General features: G+C 41.0%; 1 protein-coding gene across 3 annotated transcripts in view; it reads left to right on the forward strand.

Annotated features, from left to right (window-relative positions):
• The window catches only part of STK39 (serine/threonine kinase 39), a 259,852-nt gene that overhangs the window by 120,215 nt on the left and 112,221 nt on the right, over positions 1 to 27,416 (forward strand). For 2 of the 3 annotated variants that reach the window (XM_069985123.1, XM_069985124.1), the window contains exons 11-14: positions 4,315 to 4,437; positions 4,528 to 4,563; positions 7,819 to 7,878; positions 9,240 to 9,304. In XM_069985123.1, coding sequence (XP_069841224.1) covers positions 4,315 to 4,437; positions 4,528 to 4,563; positions 7,819 to 7,878; positions 9,240 to 9,304 — 284 coding nt within the window. Of the gene's footprint in view, positions 1 to 4,314; positions 4,438 to 4,527; positions 4,564 to 7,818; positions 7,879 to 9,239; positions 9,305 to 9,546; positions 9,648 to 27,416 lie in introns of those variants that run through there. The other variant, XM_069985125.1, reaches the window with a different exon arrangement.

The following is a 27,416-nucleotide window of genomic DNA, read 5'->3' on the forward strand; positions in this document are numbered from 1 at the left end:
GTAGGGGATGGGAGAAGGTTGTCACATTGAGTTAGAGAGGGAGGAGAGTACCCAGGGGAAGTTTACAGAGGGACAGTATTACAAGATTTGCCTCTTCGGGTGCCCGACGTTGTCCTCCTAGGCACTGATCTCCTCTACACCTCTCTGTCCCTAGGATGAAGCATGCATTGGCCCCCAGCTTCTTAAAGGGCTCGAGGTAGGCCTGGGACTTTGTGTCTGAGTCTTTATTTAAAGTGTTACTGTCGTATTTATTTATTTATTTATTGCAGAAATCAATAGTGCAGGCGATTTTAAGAAACTTTGTAATTGGGTTTATTAGGCAAATATGCCATTATCTGCATTCAAAAAAACTTTCCCCAGGTCCCCCCCTCCCCCCTCTCTCTCTTTCACTGCTCATTATCAGGACATCTCGACTCTTTTACATCAGTTGAGCCCTGTCTAATCTATGGAGAGGGGAGAAGGGAGGAGGGAGATTAGTCGGCAGCAGAGAGCAAAGAACAAAGGATTACACAGCGGGACCTGTGTAAATGCCTGTATTCAGAGGTAAGAGAGGTTTGTGCTGACTTCAGAGGAAATAGCCTGTTGATGTAGCTGTAAATTAACTCTCTGTTGTCCTGTTTTGGTGCCTCATCTCCCTCAACCCCTCCCCTCTCTACAGAAAACCATGAAGACAGGGGGGAGAGTTTCAAACTGCTTTTTCATGATAAAAATGCATTTTTTTGGCAAATAAATCCAAATACAAAGTTTCTTAAAATCGCCTGTACTATTGATTTCTGCAAAAATAAAAAATAAAAAAAATAAACGACAGTGACACTTTGAGGCCTTCTTCACTTGATTCTAATCCATTTAGTATCTGCTTTGCCAAGTTGCGTCTCTTCTTGCTTTCCCCTTTAAGGACCTGGCTTATCTTCTTAACCTTGACTATTTGCTGCTTGTCTTAACATCTACCTGATCCAAACTTTACCTGTTTAGAATTTTCCTGCCTCTCTTTTTTTTTTGCTTTTTACTCAATCTGTTTCTGTTTAAAAACATTTTTTCCAAGTATTTTTCAAGCTCCTCTAACGTTTGAATAAATCACGAAGTATAGCAGATAAACAGTGATCCTACAAATGGAGAAGAAGTGCACTTATTGCCATAGCACAAGCCGAAACATTTATTCCATCCTATTAAAAGATTCACAGCACGTGCGAGCCGGAGTCATTGGAATAATACGCTCCATAAAATGAATTGTAAACTGAGCAGCCAGGTTGTGTAATGATTACCATTGTGTTCTTTAAGCCACTTGTGACTTTTGCAAGTTGTCTGAGAGCGGGGCTGATGCTGTTTTGTTTTGCTCAAGTAGGCTGAGCAGAATTCTGGAAATACAAGCTTGATGCCAGGTTCTGAGAGAGAGCAAGATGGCAGCAGAAGGGTACTTCATTTTTTCTGAATTTAGGATTTAGTTTAGTGGTAATCTTCATTTGTTTTTGTTTTTTTTAGTTTTTTTAGGATGGTGTTGATGCTGTTTGTGCTGCATGCGTTCACATATGAGTTGTTTCCTTTTTTATATCTCATTTCTATTTTTTTTTTTGTAGTTGTGTTACCTGGGAGCATTTCGATAAAATGGTACTGTTATCCTGAGCAACCAGTAGAGTTCTCGTTAGTTTCGGGGTCCTTATATAAAATATGTTCAGAAATAATTAAAAAAAAAGTTAGAAACAGTAAGAGTAATTCAGATATCATTAGATTTCAGTGACCTTTTAATTTAAAGGGAGAGTTCAGCAAAAAAAAAAAAAAAGTGCCAGAGATTTCTAAATTACTTTTATTAAAAAAAATCCCAAGTTTCCCTCTATGAATCAGCTGCTGTATGTCCTGCAGGAAGTGGTGTATTCTTTCCAGTCTGACACAGTGCTCTCTGCTGCCACCTCTGTCTGTGTCAGGAACTGTCCAAAGCAGTAAAGAATTCCCATAGAAAATGGAAAGAATACCACTTCCTGCAGGACATACAGCAGTCGATAAGTACTGTAAGACTTGAGATTTTTTTAATAGAAGTAAAATACACATTTTTGGCACTAGTTGATTTCAAAGATTTTTTTTTTTTGCTGAACTGCCTTTAATAATAATAAAAGATTCATCAACCGCAGCTTGTTAAAAGTCTTAGACTTTAAAGTTTAACTATTATTTTAAACAGCTTCAACAAAGCTGAAATGTTTTATACATATTTTCTATACAGGACACCAATAAAAGCCCATATATGTATCTTACTGGTAGGGGATAGGTTGCTTTTGCATACAGCTCACCCTTTTATAAGAACAGCTCCAGGGTGACGTAGTGAAATCTCTTGACTTTGTAGTGATGGATTACAGTAGTGTGATAGATTACTTTGGGCGGTGCTATCCTATAATATGTGTCTATCCAAATACATATGGCTATCAAATGAGTTCTGCTGATTAGAACAAGATCACTTCCATTTTTCAGTGAAACAGATTCTAATAAAATTGCATGAATTCTGTCTTTACGTAGTCGGCCAGTAAAATAGCTGAACCAAAACAGAAGTAGGACAGGGAACCGGATAACAGTATGATCGATTCATACTAAAACTTGGTTTCACCATCAAAATGTAAGATGTCTTACTTTAATCAGCACTGAACTTCAAGGGATATTGAATAAAAAAATCTGATCTGAGTACTTCAAAGAAAAATGCATTAAAGATCCCCAAACATGGGGGGGGGGTGTCTATCAGTCTGAATCCTTTTATCATCGAGGTTGTCATTGGGATTAAAAGACATGTAAGTATGGTTATGAGTATCTTCAGATTCCTGCTGTTACTCTGAAACTTCCTCAGGCTCAGTTGGATACCAGATCCTTGGATGGCCCATGGTTTAAGGGGTGGGACTGCATTTATATTTTTTGAAAAATAAAAAAGAAGACATGCTCATCTCTTTAGGGCCTTATTACACGGAACAACAAGTTTCAGATTATTGGGCAGATTGGTGCTCGTTTACAGTTATTATCGGGCCCCCATTGGGCCGTGTCATAGTACCCTTAGTCCTCTACCATTTCTATTCAGATACAACCTTTGTAGCCTGCGGGACTTCCCGGTTCCTCTTAACACAGGACATGTCATTACTGTAGCCAATCAGTGGCTGTAGCAGATCACCGCTGCAACCAGTCCTTGGCTGCTATGGTCTCATATCCTTTGTCAATAGGGACTAGTAAGTGGAGACTTTAGAATAGCAACGTATGTCTTTTGTCTTCTCTTTATTAAAAGAGCAGGCAACCCTTTAAGGTTTGTGCACACTGAGGAATCACTGTGGATGCTGCTGCTTGCCCACTTGATTCCTCGGTGTGCATATACCTACACAATCCTGTTTTGTTAAAAGAGGTTCCCCAAGTTGATCACAGGGTGTCCTGCTGCAGGGACTTTCATCAGTCAGATGCAATCTATAATTCCTCACAGCGCCTCCGCAGGCTAAATGAAGCATTACATATTTCTCATTGTCTGCCCATATAATGCACTCGTGAAATGCTCTATGTAGACTTTTTGGGGGACATTTATTAAGATCAGCCTACTAATACGCTGGTCTTAAATTAGGCCTCATGCCTCAGTTGGTTTACACTTGTTTCCAGATGAAAACTTTTATAAGTGATATGAGGGGGCCATACCTCCTGCCCACCTTGCTACGCCACACCTACCTGCACATCAGACGAGCGGGGGATATGGCTGGTGTAAACCGCGTCAGAAGCTTATTTTGATAAATGTTCCCCTTTTTCTTAAACAAATAGTGCCCCCATATGCCCTCAAATTAGGCTTTGCCCCCGATTACCCAGTTGGATTCACTAAGAAGTGCACGCGTCTTAGTGAAGCCTGCGGGACTTGTGCTTGGCACTTCAATTGTGCAAAAAATTTTCAACTGCTCCAGAGCAGGTGTAAATTTTATCCATAGTTTACGCCTGTTTCCAGACGTAAACTTTCAAAAATGAGGTGTGGGTGGCCCGCTGTGCTGCCCCTCCTCCCTCATCAGTTGAGCGGAGGATATGGCTGGTGTACTCCATGGAAAAGGGGCAAATCTGCTCCTTCTCCATGGCATACGCCAGGGACTTATTTTGATAAATGTCCCCCTTTTTCTTTAGCAAGTAGTGCCCACATGTGTTAACACCAATACCCAATTAGGGTGTGTCAGAATGAGTTTACCAAACCAGCCAAGAGCTGTTTGGTGAGGTGCTAAGAGCTGTTTGGTGAGGTGCCAAAAGGTGGACTACCATTTAATATTGATGGACTATTCCATCCCAGATAAGGATAGTGAATAAATAAAAGCCATTATGTCTTGGTAGGTTAGAAGAGTTCCTGGTTCAAGTGGTCACCTCCATAAAACAGAAGATGGAGACTGGGAATGGAGTGACGATGAATTGGATGAAAAAAGTCCTGAATATAAAGAGTCCTTATCCAAAGAGAAGGTATTGCGGTAGTTCCTCTCCGGTATGCCCCTCTGTATACTTAGATATGTATATTGTTGTTTAATCTTGCTTCCCTCTCTTTCTATGTAGCCAAGAAGAATTAATGATGACAATGATAATGCAGAGGTAAGGTGATATTTTTTTTATACTTTTATACTTATGACCATTTTTATGTCTATGTACAACCTATAAAGCCTAATCCACCACCGTTCTTCAATCTTATATCCTCCTTTGAACATTGTTTTTACACATAGGGAAATAATCTGCATTAATCAATTTGCAGTAAGCGATCGCGCTCGCTTACAAAGCCAAATACATGTCTCAATTATTGTTGTACCAGGACTGTATATATATTGTTAGTGATGTCTGTGCAATCCTTGCCGCGTATATAGAAAATAATAAAGTTGTACTTACCTGTCCACAGTGCCCTTCTAGCTTTTCCCCACTCACCACAAGGCTTCTATACCTGTTTGTGCAGTGACAGGCCGCTCCGCCAATCACTGACCTAGAAAGGAAAGCGCCCTGGCCAGTGATTGGCTGAGCAGCCTGTCACTTCAGAGATAGCTTTAGTGGCGGGGGGGGGGCTGGAGAGGTAAGTATAACCTTATTATTTTCTATAGGCTTTCATCAGCCGTCAACTGTGCACCAATGTGCAGTCGACGGCTGATTTTTAAACTTGCAAGGAAGGTAACGATCAGCCAATGATCGAGTCCTCGTCTGATCGTTATCTTTATTACTGGGGGCGATATCTGCCCGATTCTGATTTGCCCTGTGTAATAGGACCCTAAGTTATACATCTTGTGGTAATTTTCTGATAACAGAGTACCCCTTTAAATGAGACATTTAGCTCTTCTACATCTGTATATAAACAAGGCTAATATATTATGGCCTTTTATTATCCAAGTCAAGGCCGTATTGTCTGATATTACTGTAATCACTAATCATAAATGACATGGTAACTGTTCTATAAATATGATATATCAGTCCATGGCGGCTTTGTTGTGGGTGCACAGCCGCACTATTATTACCTGCGGCTCTGAGTTGGGTATACTTAAGTGATTAGAAAGTCATTTTTTTAAATTTATTTCGTTTTAAGCGCTTTACATTTCATGGAAAGATCAACACTTTATGCGGAGAGTAAATCATATTCTTAAACCTGTAATCCATGTCTCGTCTTTTAAATAATTGATAGTAAAGTGATAAGTGTAAAATGAGATTGGGAATAAAAACCCTGTTAAAGATTTTTTTTTTTTTTTGCTTCCATCTCTTCTTATATTATTCCGCTAAAGAAAAGTATGAGAAATATGGATTAGATGCATTTGAGCAATTTAAAGGTGGAATTTAAATGGTCACAACTGAGCCGGGACCTTCACGGTTCTTTAATGCAAAGATTACAGGTGTTGAATTGTCTGAATATTTGGTCGTCTTTCCACTGAATCATACGAGAGTCATAGAATTAAAGAGATCCTAATGCTTAAAGGGGTACTCTGGAGGAAGGAGGACAATTGTTTGGAAATTAACTGGTGTTACAAAGTTATACAGATTTGTAAATTACTTATTTTTAAACGTAAGCCTTCCAATACTTATAAACTGCTGTATGTCCTGCAGGAAGTGGTGTATTCTTTCCAGTCTGACACAGTGCTCTCTGCTGCAACCTCTGTCCATGACAGGAACTGTCCAGAGCAGGAGAGGTTTTCTATGGGGATTTGCTGCTCTTCTGGACAGTTCCTGACACAGACAGAGGTGGCAGGAGAGAGCACTGTGTCAGACTGGTATACACCACTTTCTGCAGGACAAACAGCATCTGATAAGACAGAAGTAATTTACAACTTATATATAACTTTCTGACACCAGATGGTTTAATTTTTTTTTTTCAGAGTACCCTTTGAAATTTGTATGTAGATTCTCTACAGTATATAAACTCTAGAAATGTTCATAATCGTAAATCAAGGCCTGTCATTCCGTACAGCAAGGAACGTTACAACTTTTTATTTTGGGCAAAAACTAAACAGTTCCCGATTACTTTAGGGAAGATTTGTAACACCAGATAAATTGAAAAGATACAGAATAGTGCCGGTGCCGAAATTACAGAAGCAATTACAGCTGTAAAAGCCGACGTTGCATTGAATTGATGCAGAATGGACATGGAAATTGAGTAATCAGAGTATGAAATGGTTCTTTCTCTACACCTCAACATTACGAGTGGTCGGCGATTAAAAAGCCATTGACTCGGACATTACCGGTATACTAATACCCGGCCGCATAGGAAAATATTATAGCTGCGATTATCTATGAAATCTTTTTGGATTAATATTTTTTTTTTATTAATTTCCTGACCTGTATTATGTTGCTTTTAAAGGAGTACTCTGAAAAAAAAAATCAAATCAACTGGTGCCAGAAAGTTATAAACATTTGTAAATTACTTCTATTTAAAAATCTTTGCTCCTGCTCTGGACAGTTCTTGTCATGGACAGAGGTGGCAGCAGAGAGCACTGTGTCAGACCGGAAAGAATACACCACTTCCTGCAGGATATACAGCAGCTGATAAGTACTGGATGACTTGAGATTTTTAAATAGAAATAATTTACACATTTGTATAACTTTCTACCACCGGTTAATTGGAAACTTTTTTTTTTAAACAAAGCTTCCCTTTTGTGCCAGTGGTCCAAGGCCCCTTCTTGGTCTTAGTTGTTTCCAAGGCAATGCTATTATACATCCATAATAACATCAGTAGGAGTAGTATTCTCTTACCCAATATTCCCAATGTAAGACATGTTGCCGTTATCCATTCTGCCACATACATAATAAGGCTATGGTCACACATAGTAAGAGACCGTCCGTCCCGTGACCCAGACAGGTTACGGAACGGCCGGTCTCAGAAAAGATCACCCCGGCCGGTACTGCAGTACTGGCAGGATGATCTTTAGCGCCGTTGAGTTCTGATGCGGGCACATCAGTGCACGCCTGCATCAAAACTTCCCACAGCACACAATGGAGCGTGCGGCCAGAGCTGCTCGCTCCTTTGTGGGAACTGACAGGGTTTTCTGCAGCCGCTATTCACTGAATAGTGGCGGCAGAAAACGGACATATCAGTTTTCTACAGCGCCACTAGGGATTCCCTCATCCTGCAGCACTACGTAAGTACCCCAGAAATCATGGCCGTTGTAACAACGCCCGTGATTTCTGCGAACCAACACAGTGCTGTTTTCTATCATGTTAAGATCCATATAAGTCTGCAGAGAACCATGCCAGTAATTAATATTTTTTGCATTGCAGCCTCAGGAGGAACATGGCGATTATTTCTTTGCCGCCTGTCAAACAGCATAACGGGGGTTTATTTATTACACGGACCTGAACCTTCTTTTGTTTTTTGCTTCCTAGACTTCCTCAGACAGCAATACGCAGACCAGATTGCAAAACCTGAACCTACAGGATTCTCAGGTAACCAGAAAGCCGCGTCACATTATCTTTTCTGGGACTTTTATTGAGCGAATGACAAAAGGATAAAGTGGGATTGGCTATCTGTCAGAAATACAAATGTAATGATAGACTGGAAAAAAAGAGAACATAATCAAAACCCCCACCAGAAATGTGTCAGCGGGGGTGGCGTTCACCTGCAGCAAAGCTTTAATAGTAACTAGAAGTCATAGTATTCTGGTAGTAGTAGTCAGAGATATGTGGTTTTACTTCTATTAAAAATCTCAAGGCTTTCAGTACTTAACAGCTTCTGTATGTCCTGTAGGAAGTGGTGTATTCTTTCCAGGTGTCTATGGGGATTTGCTATTGTTCTGAACAGTTCCTGACATGGACAGAGGTGGCAGCAGAGAGCACTGTGTCAGACTGGAAAGAATACACCACTTCATGCAGGACATACAGCAGCTGATAATTACTGGAAGACTTGAAATTTTTGAATAGAAGTAAATTACAAATATCTGGCACTTTGTGACTGCAGTTAATTTGAAAGAAAAACATAAGTTGTTGGAGTACCCCTGTAAGCAATATTTGAATTTGAATATAGCTGTATCCAACACTAAAAAACACAAGTGATGCACAAGATTCACATAAAGACATAGGGAAGATTTATCAAACGTAATGTAAAGTGAAACTGGCTCAGTTGCCCCTAGCAGCCAATCAGATTCCACCTTTCATTTTTAAAGCATCTGTGAGAAATGAAAAGTGGAATCTGATTGGGTGTTAGGGGCAACTAAGACAATTCTATTTTACACCAGTTTGATAAATCTCCCCTATACTGTATATCACTTATTGTATATCAAAAACAAACTACAGACCCAAATGCCTATATTAAAACTTAACTTTTACCTAATATGTCTTAAAATCAGTAAGTGTCACAAGGCCCTTAAACGGGTGATGAGTGATGAGCAGGGGGCTCAATGACGTCATACCAGGAGCTGTGGGGGAGCTTTTTTATAGTGCTCAAATAAAGTTGTTTAGTATTTTATCCAATATTTTGTGTATGAGTGTGTGTATGTGTATCACACTTGAAACCCCCAGGGTGATAGATACCAGTCAACAGTAATCACAATAGTCTACTTGTGAACAATACCAAATTCCCATTCAAACCACCTAGACAGCAATACAACCCCCCCCAAAAAAATAAATAAATAAAAATAAATAATAATAATAATAATGATACTCAGGGGCCAAAAATTGGATTATTCCAATACAACTATATAAGCCATGTCCAGTCTGGGGGTCCTCACTGGGCAATGGCTTTAAGAAATAGTTTTGCTATGTAACCACATGACTTGTTTCTGGAATAACCTATATTCTGTGTATTTTAGGCCCAATCCAATGAAAGCCATCCAGAAAACAGAACATCTGCGATTAACCTTGTTCTAAGATTACGGTAAGAGCTTCTGATGATTCCAGATGTGTAGTATTGTGCTGGTGTTCCTGAACACCTATACGCTGGTCTGTGCTGACACTAACATACTGTTGGCTTTAGGCGAGCCGGTGGTTTTCCAGCATAGAAGTAATATAGTAATATATTCTAGGGTTCATCTGTGAGCGATGCTATGACTACAGCGTCACTGTTTCTTTAGGGGAAAACAAGTCGTGCATTGTTCTTAGATTTTTTTTATACACCAGGATTCACACTGTGATGCAGCATTTGCAGAAATCCAAGATTTATTCCAACATCCAGTAAATGAATATACAAGACCAACGTACGACGACAACCCCACAGGAAATCAGACGCCTTTAGAGATTTTTTTGTGACGGCTACAAGATGGCTTGTGACTTTTCTTCCTATAGTGAGAAATTGAAGCGACAAGGCAGGCGGGGTTGTACAGTGACTCACAGAGCCCTAGCTAGCGCTGATGTAGGAAGAACGTAAAAGTATGCTGAGAGTCAGATGGCCTCTGCCTTTTACAAATAGAGATGAGGTTCTCTGATCTCCTTACTTGTTACACATCTGTACAGATACATGCGCAGCCAACCTTAATTACAGCCCAGGATGAAACTGTGGGTAGGGCTTGCAGTACCCTTCTGTGACCACTAGGCCTGGAGTGAAAGCCAATAGGTCCTACAATGCAGCAGAATATTGTAGCAATTGTAGCAATGTCTCTCTACTCCCACCACCTTACCTAGTACACTGTATTGCTTGACTGCTCCTAACCTCAACAGGATATTCCTGTGAGCCAAGGTTCCCTACCCCTGCCCTAGGGCCTTCCATCCGTCCATTGTGGTCGTCTAACGGATTCATGCATAGAATCACCTGCTCTGACCTTGACATAAGATTACCACTAGGTGGCAGCGGATTCCACATTTCACAAATTATTTTTAAATAATGTGACAGGTTGCATATAGCGCAAACTTAAAGGGGTTATGCAGCGCTACAAACACATGGCCACTTTCTTTCAGAGACAACACGACTCATGTCTCCAGTTTAGGTGTGGTTTGCAATTGAGCTCCATTCACTTCAATGGAACTGAGCAGCAAAACCCCGCCCAAGCTGGAGACAAGAACGTTGCTGTCTCTGGAAGAAAGTGGCCATGTTTTTGTAGCGCTGGGTAACCCCCTTAACTGGATACAGTGAAACCTTGGATTACAAGTATTTTGGCTTGAAAGCGATTTCCAGACAAGTCAACAATTTAAAAAAATTTGAAACTTTGTAAAAGATTTGGTAATATGAGCCCCCCCCTGTGTCCCCATCCTGATACTGTACTTGGTCGAAAGCCCTCCTATTTTAACTCACTGCTACCCAATCAACTCTGCCAGGGATCGGACACCTTCCGTCTCTCCCCAGGGCTCATCCGGGTCATTTCTGCCTCCTTCTTGCCCCTGAATTAATACCCCTTCACCAATAGCTGCTCCATGCAGCCAGCACTAAAACCAGCACCAGCAGGTCTGCAGCCACCTGGGGAGTTGTGTGTGGAGGGAGAGTTAACCGATTAACCCCTTCTTCACTGTTACTGTCTTCTTTATTTTATACAGAACTTATTTTTGGGTTGTGGAACAAATGATTCGTGTTTCAATTATTTCTAATGGGAGAATTTGCTTTGATACGCAAGTGATTTGGATTACAAGACCGTTGCCATTACGAATTATGCTCGTAATTCAAGGTTTCACAGTTTATTCTCAATTAAAGTGAAAGTTTGGGGGTGACTTGTCTAACAACCATTATGGAGCTTTGAAGCAAAGAAACTCCAAGCAGTCGGTGTAGTGACAGGAGGAGTGTAGTGAAACACCTCGGGACGCCACTGTTTTTGGCCTTGTGCTTTTACACATCTCCTCCTGATGGATACTGTCTGTGTCTTCTTGAGGACAAATCTCTTTACAACCATTATAGTCGCAGACTTTTTCAATGTGATCTGCTGTTCATTTATAGTAGTGTCAGTCTAACCCGCTGAATCCACCTTTGATGGATATGGAGCTGTCTTTTTAAAGACAAGTTTGTTTACAACACATAACAAATTATAAAAGACTGAAGAGTCATACCGTTTTATTTTCTCGTTATTTATTAGGGTTGTTTCTATGACCTTTTGCAGATTTTGTGGTTTTGTGTTTAGAGGTATTTGCACTACTGGCAGCTAGCCGCCCCCATATACTGTATATTGCTTAAAGGGGTTGGCCACATTATAGTAAAATTGTTTTGTGTGTAGTATAACTAAGTGTATTCACATTACTTACTGACAGCAGATCACTGTGTACATCATAGAGCTAAAATGAGACTCCTTTCCTCCAGGCTTGGCTGTCCTGCTCTGTGGTGAGGCTGTCCATAAGATGGCTGACATGGAGGGACATGTGACTATGCCCCACCCCCAGTGTCCTCCATAGACAAATACAGGCTCAGTGAAGAACACTAGTCACATGCTCCCTCATGTCTTATGGACAGACTCGCCACAGAGCAGGGCAGCACAACCTGGAGGAGGGGAGTCTGATATTAGCTCTATGAGGTACACAGGGAGCTGCTGTCAGTATATTCAGTGAGTACACTTACTAATACTGTACACTGAACTATTTTACTATAAAGTGGCTAAACGCTTTAATAAAATTAAGAATAAATTGACCAAACCTGAAATGCACAGGTATACTGAGTCCATTGCTGAGCTGAGTTTTCCCCTATCCTGTGGAATATGGTTAACCTGAGCAATAACTCCCTTTTCTTCCATGGGTCTTACATCATATGTAGATGATACAGTAGCCTTTATAGCTCATACATTAATCTTCACTATACTAAAAATAAGAGATTGCGGGGGGTCCGACCTCTGTACCCCCCCCCTTCCCGAGCTCCGCTTCAGGCTCCGGCTTCTGTGTACTGAATAGGGCCACAGGTACGGCATGAGACCCTTGGCTCTATTCTTTCCCTCGGCTCCATAGGAATGGATGGATCCGCGGGTCACACGCCGTACCCATGGCTCTATTAATAATACAGAAGCCAGAGGCCCAATACGGAGATCGGTGGGGGGCACAGAGGTCGGACGCCCCTGCAATCTCCTACTTTTCCCCCCCTGGAATACCTCTTTAAGTATAGTGAAGATGAATGTATGAGCTATAAAGGGTACTGTATCATCTACACTCGATGTGGGACCCATGGAAGAAAAGGGAGTTATTACTCAGGTTAGCCATATTCCTGCCTCCTAATAGTCATGGTGAGAACATGCAAAATCATATTTATCTTCTGAAGCTTTAAATTGTCAAGAGGTGGGGACAAGCTTAATGGTGACATTACCAGTATGGGGGCTGTTGGCATAATAATACCACGAAAAGTTTTGATTCCGATCTTCACTATGCCGCCCTCCACCATTTCAGCACCCTTTCAGAAAACAGGCTTTCTATATAGGTTTCTTTGCGTTAAGCACAGCCTTACCATATAGGATATAGTGTTTCATCTCCATTTAAAGGGGTTTAACTGAAAAAAAAAATATGTTCAAATGAGCTGGCGACAGAAAGTTAAACAAATTAGTAAACAAATTACTTTCATTCAAAATTTTCAATCTTTCAAGTAGTTATCAGCTGCTGCATGCCCTACAGGAAGTGGTGTATTCTTTCCAGTCTAATATGGTGCTCTCTGCTGCCACCTCTGTCTGTGACAGGAACTGTCCAGAGCAGGACAGGTTTTCTGCTGCTCTGGACAGTTCCTGACATGGACAGAGGTGGCAGCAGAGAGCACTGTGTCACACAGGACATATAGCAGCTGATAAGTACTTGAAAGATTACAATTTTTTAATAGAAATAATTTACAAATTTGTATAATTTTCTGACATCAGTTGATTTTTGTAATTTTTTTTCCGCCAGAGTACCCTTTTAATATGTTCTGTACTTTTCAAATGAGCAAAGCTCTCCGAATGACATTAAGACAGGATAGTATCATCTTTTGATACCTTTAAAAATCCTTTTTTCTTGCTTTGTATTTATTATGGTACTGTCTTCAGATGTCTTTATTAAAAAAAAAAAAAAAAGTTTTGTTTGTGTTCTATAGATTCTTTTATCAGTAAACTCCATCAGAGAAGATATTATCTGACCTTCTTATCAGCCTTTCTCTTCTCTCCTGCGCCAGCTTCTAATCTGATTCATGTCCAGATAAAGGATAATCTTAATGTGGTCGTAAATCAGCTTAATGTTATTTTTAATAATAATTATTAATATTCTCAGTAGTGGAAAGAAAGGCCGATAAGGAGCTCCCCAGAGAATAGCTTTTCTGATGGACTTTACTAATAACAGAAGCTGTAGAACACAAAATAAACCTTATTTTTTAATAAAGACCTATGGAGAAAGTACTTTTGTAACATGATAAGTACAAAGCAAGAAAAAAAAAGTTCTTTTTAAAGATCTTCATAGCCCTTGAATCTCTTCATTTTATAAAAATGCAAATATACTGTGTCTCTTCAAATACAGCGAAGCCATTGTCATCTCTAGACACAATGGAATCGGCTTGTCACTATTTGTTCCTGTCCTGTAAGCCACAGTAATAGGAATATACATTTTTCTTTAACCTTTTGGAATATCTCGGTGTGACGAGGATTAATAATCTCCGATGACTTATTGTCAAGATTAATTGCTGTCATACATAAAAGTGGCTGTAGGCTCGCTGAATACTTCATTATGTTTTCTTCTTCTTTGTGGGATCACAGTAAGAGATTTTTAATGAGTTTCTTTCACACTCCAGCAGTCCGTCTCTGGCAGGAATAAAGTATGGCTGTTTTACAAGATGCATGTTTAGAACATTTTTCACCCGGAGATTTGATCAGTGATGGTGGAGAAATGACAGACGCCTTTTAAAAGAACATTGTGACTGTCTAATAGGAGCTGGGTTTTAGAGCGATGTCCTCATCAATGCAACCACAAAGGCGGACTGCTGGGACATATTGGGATTGTTATGGAGTGTGGAGGGCACTTCATCTCAGTTCACTGGTTATAGGCAGTAGACTCCTGTGCATATTATCAGCTGTGACTTTTCAATGATCTTGAGAAGTGCAGCCAAAAGTAGGTTCTTGCTTAATGTGCTGTGGTAGCAGAGTAGGCAGCGTGTAAGAGCCCTTAAAGGAAGACTAATGCTACAAAACAGAGAGGAGCGAAGCAGCCGGAAATTCTATTTGCGAATTTCCGGTCAAATTTGTTAAGATTCACAAATTCTTAACGAATTTCATTAAAACAGCTAAACTATAGAAGCTACAATACTGGGATTATTACAGATGAGCGGATTGTTAAAGCATGTTGTTGTAAAAGTGTCAAAAATCGGAAAATTATAATTTAAAAAAAGTCAATCAGCCAGTCAATAATTCAATTTCCGCCATTCCCCTCCTCTCTGTCCCTATATCACTCTGTTAGTCTCTCCCTGCTCTGCTCTAACTGCCTGCTGCCATCCTGCTCTCTCCTCCACACCGCCTTATATAGAGGGGGAGTGGGAGATGCTGACTCAAGATGAGCGAACCTCGAGCATACTCGAATCCATCCGAACCCGAACTTTCGGCATTTGATTTGCGGTGGCTGCTGAAGTTGGATAAAGCCCTAAGGCTATGTGGAAAACATGGATATAGTCATTGGCTGTATCCATGTTTTCCAGACAATCTTAGAGCTTTATCCAAGCAGCCCCCACTAATCAAATGCTGAACGTTCGGGTTCAGATGGACTCGAACCCGAATCCAGTTCGCTCATCTCTAATGCTGACATCACAGAGGGGCCTGCAGCTGATTGGGCGGGTGCTTGGGATTAGGGTTAATCCCTTTCTCCTGCCCAGTGACGCTCCAGACAGCATGTGCGGCACCATTTTTACTTATTTATTCTTGCCAATTTCCTTAACAAATCGTCAGGAATTCGCTTCGCAAAACAAAGCGAATTGATTAGAAAATATACACACACACAAAAATACACACACACACAAAAATATACACACACACAAAAAAAAGAATTTCAGTAGTGTAATATTGCTGCTTGGTTCTTGTTCTTTTTACTTGAACCTTGCACAGGCGTGGGGCTATTTTTTAAAAGAAGGCAGCCATGTTTTTACAGTTAAATAAACCATTTACCTGTTCCAAGATAGGTGAAACTCTAGTAAATGAGGCCAATCCCATATCTGCTGTCTTGGCCATCGATTGCTTTAGGCGACATGTATAACTACCACTTTGAGGCTATGTTCACACTACGTAAGAGACCGGTCTCTGGCCGGATCATCCGGATGATCTTTCGGCCGCGGAGCTCTGATGCGCGCCCGCATCAGAGCTTCCCATTGCCCACAGTGAAGCAAGCGACCGGAGCCGCTCGCTTCACTGTGTGAACTGACAGGTCTTTCTGCGGCCGGAATTCACTGAAAGTAAGGTTATGTTCCACCCTGCAAAACTACGGCCATAGTTTACGTAGTGTGAAGATAGCCTCAAAGTGTTTTTGCTGGCGGAAAATTACCAGGATGACAGTCTTAGGACCAGGCAAGTGGAACACTTTGAAAATGGCAGAAATTTATGCAGCCTAAAGCAATCAATGGCCGAGCCATCAGGTTCGGGTTCAGTCGCACTGATTGGAGTTTTGCTCAACATTAATCTCAATGATGCTTGTAGCATTCCAAGTTGGAGGTAAAGAGGGCAACCCTACTTTGTTTGAGTCGCAAAAAAATTCTAATAAATGACACATAGAAATGGATTGGCGTTTCTTTCTTTCCTTTTTTTCAATAAATAAACTTTATTACATACTATACATGGCCTCTTGCACATAGCCGTTATTTAGGATCTTCATACAGTGCCTATGGGCCAATACACATGACCGTGCATTTACCCAGAGCCTTTTGTCACCTTCACAACCTCATGATACATGATTACGAACCGCCATTGATGACACACCGTGGGCCGTCCATGCCCTATGGTCCACACCCTATATGGATGTGTGCAGAAGACCTAAGTCGTAAAACATAAGCCATTCACTACGGTAAAAAGTATGTACCACCAGATACATCCTCTTGAATTTAACAGACCGATAGATCGGTGCCGTCATGGGGAAACCGGGGCCGCGGTCCGTGTGAAGCACTGGAGGTCGGCCAGCCCGCCTCCCCGTGTGAGAGGGAATTCCCTCCCCTCTATGACGCGGCTCCATTGATTCCAATGGAGCCGCGTCATAGAGGGGAGGGAATGCCCTCCCACTGGGGGCGGGCCGGACGACCTCCAGTGCTTCAGCACGGCCCGCTACCGCTGGATAGAACAGCGCCATACACGGGAACCGGGCCGCAGTTTCAAAAACGGACTGCAGCACCGGCTTTCCCATGACGGCGCCATTCTATCAGTCTGTTAAATTCAAGAGGATGTACCTGGTGGTACATCCTCTTTAAGCTGTGTTTTGTACTTTTGTTCAGTCTCATTTGAGTGATACTGCATGGTGGCCAATCCAATGAATGTTCATTCGCGTAATACATGGATGTCTAATAAGATCCATCAAACAAAACCTCTGTTTATGGGACTTCTCTATGATTTAAGGGGAGGAATCCCTAATAGTTCATATGGAGAGGACAATGGCTGCCTTTATGAGACAACCGCTTAAAGCGAATGTACCACTTTGATTAGTGAAATTTTTTCATACAACTGGGTCGGCGCCTACATGTACATCCTAGTGACACCGTCCATTTTTTAAATCACCGCCTGGTTTCCCCCATTTGTGCCAGTCCCATTGCTCTGATTTCCCCTTCTCTCTGTGACGCGGCCAGACTTGATTCTGATAGAGGCGCGTCACATAGGGGAGAGGATATCGGAGCACTGCAGGCCGAACTGCATATCAGAAACCAGTGCAAATGGCAGGAACCGGGCGGTGGTTTAAAAATTGGACCACACCACTCGCATGCACGCATCAGCGCATATATGCATATAGCTTTTCCACCATTTTCACAGACTAAATACTTCCACAACTTTTTTGTGAATTTGCCTCGGTATCTAGCACCTTCCAGCCAGTCTACTCTGTTTGCCGACGGTAAGAACCAGACAAACATCCTTTTGCTCGATACAAGGATGTATTATGTATTCAGCATCCTCCCTCAGAGATTGGCTTACGTGTCTGGACCTGAAAATCTATTAGACAAATTAGGAAATGAGTGACAGACAAGGTGTTATGTGTAGCTGAGAATTCAAAGACCTTTCGCTTTATTGGAATTTTAATATGTACCGCAGCTCGGAGTTCACCTTTATAAATCTCGAAACAAAAGTAAAGTTTTGTCCTTGCTCGCATTTGAGCTGACACCAGAATATGTAAGAGAAAGCGAATTGGATACAGAACATTGCACTGCTGATTTTTCTTGTCACAAGCAGGACCCGCTGTATGAAAGCAGAGGCCCGGCTCATATCACATTTAAGACGTATGGGATAGAGAAGTATGTTTTTCTTAAAGGGTCACTAACCTCTTACCAAACTTTTCAGGATAAGCTGTCGTGTATGTTTCTGAGGAGTAACACTATTTCTATGACTTTCAGATGACATTTTTTATCAGACTCCTGCTCGGTAGGCTTCTACTTTTTAGCTGTTTCTGAGCTAGTGGGCAGAGACTGGACTCTGGGATGTCTTGCATACACTGCACACACAGAAAAGGGTGTCCTGCTCTCCTGTATTTCTATAGCATGTCCTCAGAAACAGTAATAGCAGGGAGGACATTACAGAGCAGTACTGATCAGGTTGCATTCACACAATGTAAAAAGGTAAAATGGATGTATAACCCGATGTGTTCCTAGTAGGCCCATTCACATTCATGAGCTGAACATAGTCTAATTGAGACTACTTCTGGCCATTTCCTGGACTGCTTTCTATGCGGGACTCAAAATGTGATTGAACATAAATTTGCATTTAATCTTAGGGATTTTTTTTGTTTTGTTTTGTTTTCTCTAATTATATGGATGTCCCAAATATTTTTATTTTTTTTACCTTAGTATGGATGTAACACAAGCACGTGTAGGCTATTTCTTAAATGATCACTGTTGTTTTAGCAAACTTTTCATAAATATTATAAGCAAATATAGCAAACTTTGTAATATATCTTATCATTGAAAAATACCTCTGTCTCTGCTTAATAGACTTGTTTTCTCTGCCCCCCCTTTCAACCTTAATTTCATCATTCAGTCTGAGAAAAATTGACAGCCAGCTATGCAATTACATTATATATGTATATGGAGGATGTGAGGGTGTTGGAATGGGGAAGAATGGAGAGGGGGGGGGGGGGGTGGAGGTACTTCAGTGCAGCAACAGGAGCTTATATTGATTAATAGATCTCTGCTTAGTACTAAATTTGCAGCTTACACTACTCAGTACTGCTCTATAAGGTTATCCATTCTGCTTCTATAAAGACATACAGTATGCTATAAAGACATACAGGAGCACCATCTTTTCCTGTACGTATATGCAATGTATAGAGACGTCATAGAAGCTATTTACCACCCACTTTCTCAGGGACAACTAAAAAATTGCAAATGGAGCCTCCAGAGCAGAAATCTAGTAAAAAAAATGCCATATACAAGTTATATGAATGAAATAGTATCACTGCATAGAGGCAACAGAAGCTTTTACCGCATATAGGATCTTCTTAGTGCTGGATTAACACTGCTTAGTACTCTATTACTCTATACTAGTGCTCTATAATGATCTCCATGCTGTTGCTGCTTCTCAGGACAAGCTGTAGATATAGAGAGGAGCAATTTGTGCAGTCTATAAAAGACATTTGTGGCAGCTGGTCTTTTCCACCCACCAGCTGAGGGGCAACTTAAAATTAAAGATGGATCCTACTGAGGGAAAAACTGGTGAAAATGTCATATTCAAGTGAAACCACTGTATCACTATATACCTGTATACGTTATACACAGTGGGGGAGATTTATCAAAGATGGTGTAAAGTGAAACTGGCTTAGTTGCCCCAAGCAACCAATCAGATTCCACCTTTCATTCCTCACAGACTCTTTGGAAAATAAAAAGGTGGAATCTGATTGGTTGCTAGGGGCAACTGAGCCAGTTTCACTTTACACCATGTTTGATAAATCTCCCCCAGTATCTTTTCTTTTGCTTTATTTTGTTTGGGTCTTGTTCATACAGAGTAGCACATTTAACAAACTCAGCACAACTATCATTTCCAAGCAGAGAGCTGCAGATGGCTGGATCATATAAATTGAGAAAATGCCTGGTGATTAAGGAATCAAATAAACAAATGAGTATGGCTTGTAGTCACTTTGCAGAGACATTCATTTTAATTACATTTCTGAAGTACGTAAAGCAATTAGTTTAGAAAAGGTGGCTGCGTACCAGCACATCGCGTAAATATCATTTACAAACCGCGCTATGAAAGGAGAAGGCGAATGTCTCTTATTAAACAAAACTTGTTTTCTTTGGTGTTCGAACCTCGCAAATGACTGCAAAAAATAATTGAAATTAAATTTATTGTAGCTTCAGTGGCGACAAATGTTGCATCCTTGTAACGTAATCGCATTTATGTTTATTGTTTTTTTGTCTATGCTTCAGTCCATTTTTATTACATTGAGACCATCAAAAAGTTAAAAGAGTACTCCGGGCAATTATATATATTTTATGTATATTTTTGGGGTTGTATGGAAAATAATAAAAAATAGTTTATTGTCACCTACTAGTGGATAGGCTATCAATAGCGTTTTCCTGGAAAAACCTTGTTAAACCGGTCACCAAGACAATGCTATCTAATATATAGACATCATGTTATAGAGCAGGAAGAACTGAGCAGATTGAGTGGGGGAGGGGATGGTCTGCATAGCGGGGTCTACAGCACTGTACTCTGACCCAGGGAGTCTCCCTCACCTTCCAAATCATGGCAGATCCACGTCAGGCTGGGGATTGCATCAGGGGACAGGACTGTGGAGGTAATCTCTTCATAGCTGTAACCCCTCTCTCCCCGGACAGAGAGTGCTGCATGTATGTGCCCACATCTGCCCTGCTCATTCCTTCATGCTCCCTGCAGTCTCTGTCCGCCCTTGTGTTTCCCATCCTCTCCATTACTGTACAGTAATTTATAATATCACATATTCTGCTGTTTTTGAATGTTTGTTTCATTAGTTTAACATGTTATTTAGAATAATAAATAATTTTTGGGGTGTGGAACCATTTGTCTGCATTTCTATGATTTCTTATGGGAAAATTTGCTTTGGTTTGAGAGTGGATTTGGATTACAAGCACGGTCCCGGAACAAATTATGCTCGTAATCCAAGGCACCACTGTATATCTTTGTGGGAAAAGATTAAGCATAACTTGTAACTTGTCTATTGAAATCCCTGCTCTTGCTATTCTTAGGAGTCCAGTGGGCGGTGTCACTCAATGATAGGATCACCCACTGGACTCCTTAGCATGAAAACATCACAGATTTTAATCAATAAATTACAATTTATACTGAATCTTTTGCCATAAAGACATATATCAATCTTCTCAACTCACCTCGCTCTATAACATGATGCCGATAGCTTAGATGTGTGAAGGGGATTTAAGAAGACCAGCTTACATATATGCCAGTCTTAAATTAGGCCCCACATCCTTTTTCTGGCCAGATAGACACATGGGTTTTAGTAAATCCAGCTGGCTGGGCGACCAACCCTGCTCCCGGCCTACCAAATCTACACCTGCTTCCAGCAGGTGTATATTTTAAGAGAAGGAGTGCTAAGGTCCTCTAGGCAGGGTAAAATAATATAGTTAAATAGAGTAGAATGCCTCTATGAAAGAAAGGTACATTTAATCATATATATAATTGGTAATATTCCAGGATAAAATATCACACATGTAGTTTCAGTTGTGCACAACTTATAGAAAAAGGAAGGGGAAAAAAAGGAAAATATTGGTAAAACAACTGTGAAAAAAAGCAAAAAATTAAATACAAAATAGAAAATAAAAATAAAATTTGAAATAAAATAGGAGTTTTGCTGGATATATAGTACAAAAAATATATAGTTCAAAAAATATACAGTTCACATAAAAGTTCATATGTTCAACAGTTCATAAGTGAGGTAGGTATGGTCTATTAGCACCCATAACTGGAGCCTGTTTAATAGGGTGCATTTTAATCCATAGTGGCCTAGCAATGAACTTTAAATTGGTAAAGGACTAGTGTTGCGCGGAGAGCCCAAACTGTTCGAGTTCGGCAATGTTCACCGAATCCAAAAGCTCAGCATTTGACTCCGCACAGCTGCAGAGGTTGGATGAAGCCCTAGGGAGTCCTGGAAAACATGCATACAGCCATAGGTTGTATCTCTCCTTAACACTAGTAAAGACCATTCTACCTAATTCAAGCTAATAAAAAGATATTCAGGAGTTAACTGAATTACAACACTTTGTTTTATTCCAGTGGCCTAAGGCCAGGACTATGTTGGCAAATCACATAGAAGTGCTTTACACGCTGTCGGGGTGACTAGACATAATGAGTTGGCCTGTGAATCTTACGACATTGGCAACTGGTGATGGCATCTAATGAGTGGGATGACCCCCACCTGATTCTGATCACACAGTATTGCTCCACCAGTGTCGCCCATGTATCCCTGGCTCTATTCATATTGCTCTCATCACAAACTCTTCCTATCCAGTTCACCCACGCCTGTCTACTTTTGGAAATGAATGGCTCAGTATTGACTCCTACCTAAATACACTGAAATACTCTAAAAAGCTAGCAATAAAAGCGTTACTGCTAAATAAAAGCTTAAGAACAATCTTCCTTCGTTCTCTCTTCTGAAGGGAAAGGCACAGATTACATGCAGCTTGTATACTGCTTTTTGCTTCAAGGAAATCAATAACACCTTCTTGTCGGCTAGAATTAGACAGTCGGAGTCATGTATTCAGCCGCACCTGTTGGCATTTTGGCTCATTACCTGATCTTTAGACTACAGGTTATTAAGCTTTTTTTTCTTTTTTGGCCTCTACCCAGGTTGGAGCTGAGATTTTAAGGTTTTAAGGTTTTGCAGAAAGCTATAAATCAGAGCTTACTTTTGCTTGTAAATCTATTATATTTCATTTGAAATAAGAAACAAAAGAAAATGCGCTAACCCTTATTATTAAATGGGTATTCTGCTCAAACATGACTTTTCATATGTTGCTGCCCATGGTGAGACTAAGAATTCCTTCCATACTTGTTATTATCTATTCAGCCTCCTTCCCCCAGTTCTGCTCCTGCTGCTTTTTCCTGAGGACAAAGAAATTTCTGTGTGAGCCTTTCTCTCTGTCTTCCCCTCCTCCCCCTCTCTTTCCAGGCTGTATCTGCAGCTTAATACCTTCTTTGTAATGCTGGAAGGGTAAATCTGAGGTCAAGTTGTTGATTAACTGACTGTGATTTATAATCCTGGCATTACAACGTTGGTACAAAGTTTCACATACAGCTGGCCAGGGATTTGCTTACATGAGCTGTCTCAGAAAAGAGGGGAGAGGAGTGTGTGTGTGTGGGGGGGGGGGGGGGGGGGGGGGAGAGGGGGGGGAGGGAACAGCTCAGACGCAGATTTCTTCGTCTTCAGCACAAAGCAGCATAATCAGAACTGGGGGAAGTTCGTTGAGGGACATACTTGCCAACTCTTTACAAAATGGAAGCAACAGGGAATATGAATTGTACAGGACCTTTGGACCATGGTAGAGCATAGGTGGCTTACGCAGATATAATTGGAAGCGCAATATGGTATTCCCCTAATACATTTTCTGCAATACAAAGAAATTCACTCCCGTTACTCTACTCGCCTAGTCGAAATATTCAAAGAAATCCCTGAAAACAAATTTGAACCTGTACCCAGGCCAATCACTTTCTATTCTCTATACCCTACTCGGTCAGGTGTTTTCTATAAACCTGTTTATATAGGTAATAAGTGGGTGGAACGGCTGGATGATCCCAATGTTTTACACTATACCTTAGAAGGTAATAACCATTTTCGATCACACATTAAGAATGAGATCTGGCGGGAGACACAATTAAAACTTGTTCATTCTATCTATGCTTTCACCTTCCCTTCTTGACCAAATCACAAGAGATTGGCAGCTCATTTGCCTCCGATAATTCATTCAATAGTGACATTGACGAAGTATAGAAACATACAAGATTTTCAGCAGAAAAAGCCCCCCTGGTCCATCTAGTCCGCCCTTCTAGTATTTCGCTTTTTATTATCTTAGGATAGATATATGGTTATCCCAGGCAGGTTTACATTCACTTATTGTAGATTTACCAACCACATCTGCCAGAAGTTTGTGCCAAGCATCTACTACTCTTTCAGTGAAGTAATATTTTCTCATGTTGCTTCTGATCTTTTCCCCAACTAACCTTTCACTGTGTCCTTTTTTTCTTGAGTTAATTTTTTTTTTACTAAAAACACTTCCCTCCCTTTAAAGTGAATCTGTACCCACATTATGTCCCCCCCCCCCCCCCCAAACCGATTGTACCTTCGGATAGCTGCTTTTAATCCAAGATCTGTCCTGGGGTCCGTTCGGCAGGTTATGCAGTTATTGTCCTAAAAGACAACTTTTAAACTGGCAGCTCCATGCCCAACGGCCGGGGCTTAGTTTGTGTATGCATTAGGCTGGCACCCCTTCTCCGTCCCTCCTCATCATTAGGAATGCTCCAGGCAGATTGTCTTCTATCCCTCCCCTGTGTGAATACTGAACATAGGGTGGATTGGGAGGGAGGAGGGACTGAGGGGTGGTGCAAAGTTAGGGCACAGATACTCTAAGCCCTGGCTGTTGGGCACGGGGCTGCAAGTTTAAAAGTTGTTTTTTAGGACAGGAACTACATCACCTGCTGAACGTACCCCAGGACAGATCCTGAATTAAAAGCAGCTATCCGAAGTTACAAGCGGTTTTGGGGGGGGGGGGGGTCAGATTGTGGGTACAGAGTCACTTTAAGCAATGTTTGTTGAAAGAATGGCTTTCTTTACACTTTCCAAATTTCTCACAAGCAGCCATTTTTTTCCGGATAGAGTGGAGGTTTTAAAACATAACAACAAACAAACCAAAAACTTTTTCTGTAAATGGAGGACGCCATGGTTTACTATCTCTAAAATACATTCCGCTCTAAAGCCCTTCACATTCGTTAAATGAGGATTTCAAGGGTTCCTTGGGAGCGTTGAAACTTCCTCCACATTGATAGTTGTTGGCACAAAAGGATACTTTTCCTACCACTGATCGACATGGCAATATGTTATTACAACCTTAGTGTTCACACTTGATGGAGTGTAAGTTGTTGTATGTTGAGATTGTTGTTCTTTCAGTTGATTTTGCTGATGAGCTGCAGTCTTGAGAGGACAATAACCATTGTAAATGCTTTACGGAACACCTGTAACTTACAGGAGATGGCACTTCTTTTCTCTTTTATGGTTACTATATCCTTTGCACTTTCTATACGAGATTGTAACCTTTAATAAATAAAAAGAGCTTTAATAAAAAAAATCCATGATCTATAAACACAGCCTTAAAAAAAGAATTAAAAAAAATCTGGGGGGAGGAGACTGAATAGCTAATATCAAGTATGGAATGAATTGTTAGTTTCACCATGGGCAGCAACATAGATCTGGCCTGAGGGTCCGTTCGGCAGGTGATGCAGTTATTGTCCTAAAAAACAACTTTTAAACTGGCAGCCCTGTGCCAAACGGCCGTGGCCGAGAGTGTATGCATTAGGCTGGCACAACCTCTCCCTCCTTCCCACCCTCCTCATCATTAGAAATTCCCCAGGCATGTTTTCTCCTATTCATCAGCTGTGTGAACACGGCACATGGGCTAGATCGTTAAGGCACCTGTGCAGTTTTCACTCCAGAGGAATAGGAAAAATCCTGCCAGGGCATTCCTTATGATGAGGAGGGTGGGGAGGAGGAACGAAGGGGTGGTGCAAAGTTAGGGCACAGATACTCTAGGCCACGGCCGTTTGGTACAGGGCTGCAAGTTTAAAAGTTGTTTTTTCGAACAATAACTGCATCACCTGCCGAACTGACCCCAGGATAGATCTTGTATTAAAAGCAGCTATGCAAAAGTACAAGTGGTTTGGGGGGACAGATTGTGAGTACAGAGTCACTTTAAGGACAAGCAAACATTTATGCGTCCTCAATGGAAAAAGGAGGGATAAGCCACTGCCAGACAGCTCTGTAGTGGCTTATCCCTCTGATTAGAGTTAAGCAGCTGAAATCCAACATGATAGCCCCTTCTCTCCCTAGACATCAACTGTCTCCTATGCACTTTAGACATTTGGCAGCTCCCACTGAGGTCACCAGGTTTTGGTAACTTGTCACTAAAGTGTATGGGGACCTTTAGAAAAATGTACTCCCCTAGAAGTAGAGTTATGTAGAGAGAGGGCACCCTTGATAAGCCGATCAGTGCTGAACTTCATCATTACTTTCCAACATTCCCACTCTTACAACACTTCGAAAGGAATTGATGCTGTGTTATACCTAACATCTCCTGTGGTGGTGTTGCAGGAAACTTGAACCATTCAAGTTTTTCCAAAGATTTCAGCAGATCAGTGGGGTCCCAAGAGGCACATTTTAGCTTTATGATCAGTTTATTATCAATGGACTTTTATGTGGAGAAAAACAGACATGGCCGCACATTCATATACTTATCACTGATTCATCTGCCTCTCAGCACTATATAGGAATTAGTTACAATTTGATCAAAGTGCACAAGCCTACACACCGCTTCAACATTCCTTATAGTCGCTAACTTAAAGTGTCACTGTCGTTACATTTTTTTTGCAGAAATCAATATTACAGGCGATTTTAAGAAACTTTGTAATTCGGTTTATTAGCCAATTTTTTTTTTTTTCATGAAAAAGCAGTTTGAAGCTCTCCCCCCTGTCTTCATGGTTTTCCTATGGAGAGAGGGAAAGTAGGCACCAAAACAGGACAACAAAGAGTTAATTTACAGCAACATCACAGGCTCTCTCCTCTGACAGACACCACTGACCTCTCTGACCTCTGAATAGCACTCTGAATAGCTCCCCGTTGTGTAATCCTTTGTTTTCTGTTCTCTGCTGCCGGCATTTCTCCTCCTATTTCTCCTCTCCCCTCCCCTCTCCATAGCTCAGACAGGATCCAACTGATAAAAAAACAGTCGAGATTTCCTGATTCTGAGCAGTGAATGACAGAAAGGAGAGGAGGGGGGACCTGGAAAAAGGCTTTTTAAATGCAGATAATGGCATATTTGCCTAATAAACCCAATTACAAAGTTTCTTAAAATCACCTGGACTATTGATTTCTGCAAAAATAATTTAACGACAGTGACACTTTAAAAAAAGGCGCAGCCCCATGGGGTGACCACCGCTGCAACAACAACAGCACCAGAGGAGAGAGTGGCCCAGATGCCCAGCTGCCAGACATAGCCCCCCTGGGCTCTGGGCCACACTACCTTAAAGACACCCCGCCGCCGCATCAATGGGCACTTCTAACCATTAGGAATTATCCAAAGGTAAAAACACTTTAATTGCCTGCCAAACTTTGTCAACTTACGCAAAGGCAGATGACAGATGAATACCTACCTACCGTAATACAAGACGATACATTCAGTGTAGAGGAATTATAGGATAAGGACATTTGAAAAAAAAAAGTTGATATAAACTTGTATCGACTTCAGGATACCGCTAAATCGTGACAATCACATTAATTCATTTTATAGGTAGGGACTTAATTGTGCAATCATATTCAATTGAATTTAACTTTGGCAGTTTTGTTTATTTGCTTTAAAACTATAAACAGAATTTCAATTTAGTATTCCATCTAAAAGAATATAAATCAGTGTGAACCCCACAGAAAAAGTAATTGTTTTCATTCTTTTGTTGCAATTGGTTGCGATAATGCGCAGCAAGGGAAAGACATTTAGCACTCTCTGCCTAGGGAAGAACCAGCAGTCAACCGCAGGGACCTCCGAACATTTGCAGCATCCTTATGGCCACTTCTTCTGTCTGCCCTTGAAAACACAAAACAGAAAAACAAAGATAATTGGAAGAAACCAGCAGCATACAAAAATACATTCAGAAAGCTGTGCGACTTGATGAAAAGCTCTTGGTCACTTATGAAACAGACATCTATAATTTCTAAATAGATCT

This window comes from Dendropsophus ebraccatus, chromosome 9 (genome assembly GCF_027789765.1).
Source record: "Dendropsophus ebraccatus isolate aDenEbr1 chromosome 9, aDenEbr1.pat, whole genome shotgun sequence".
NCBI classification, from domain to species: domain Eukaryota; kingdom Metazoa; phylum Chordata; class Amphibia; order Anura; family Hylidae; genus Dendropsophus; species Dendropsophus ebraccatus.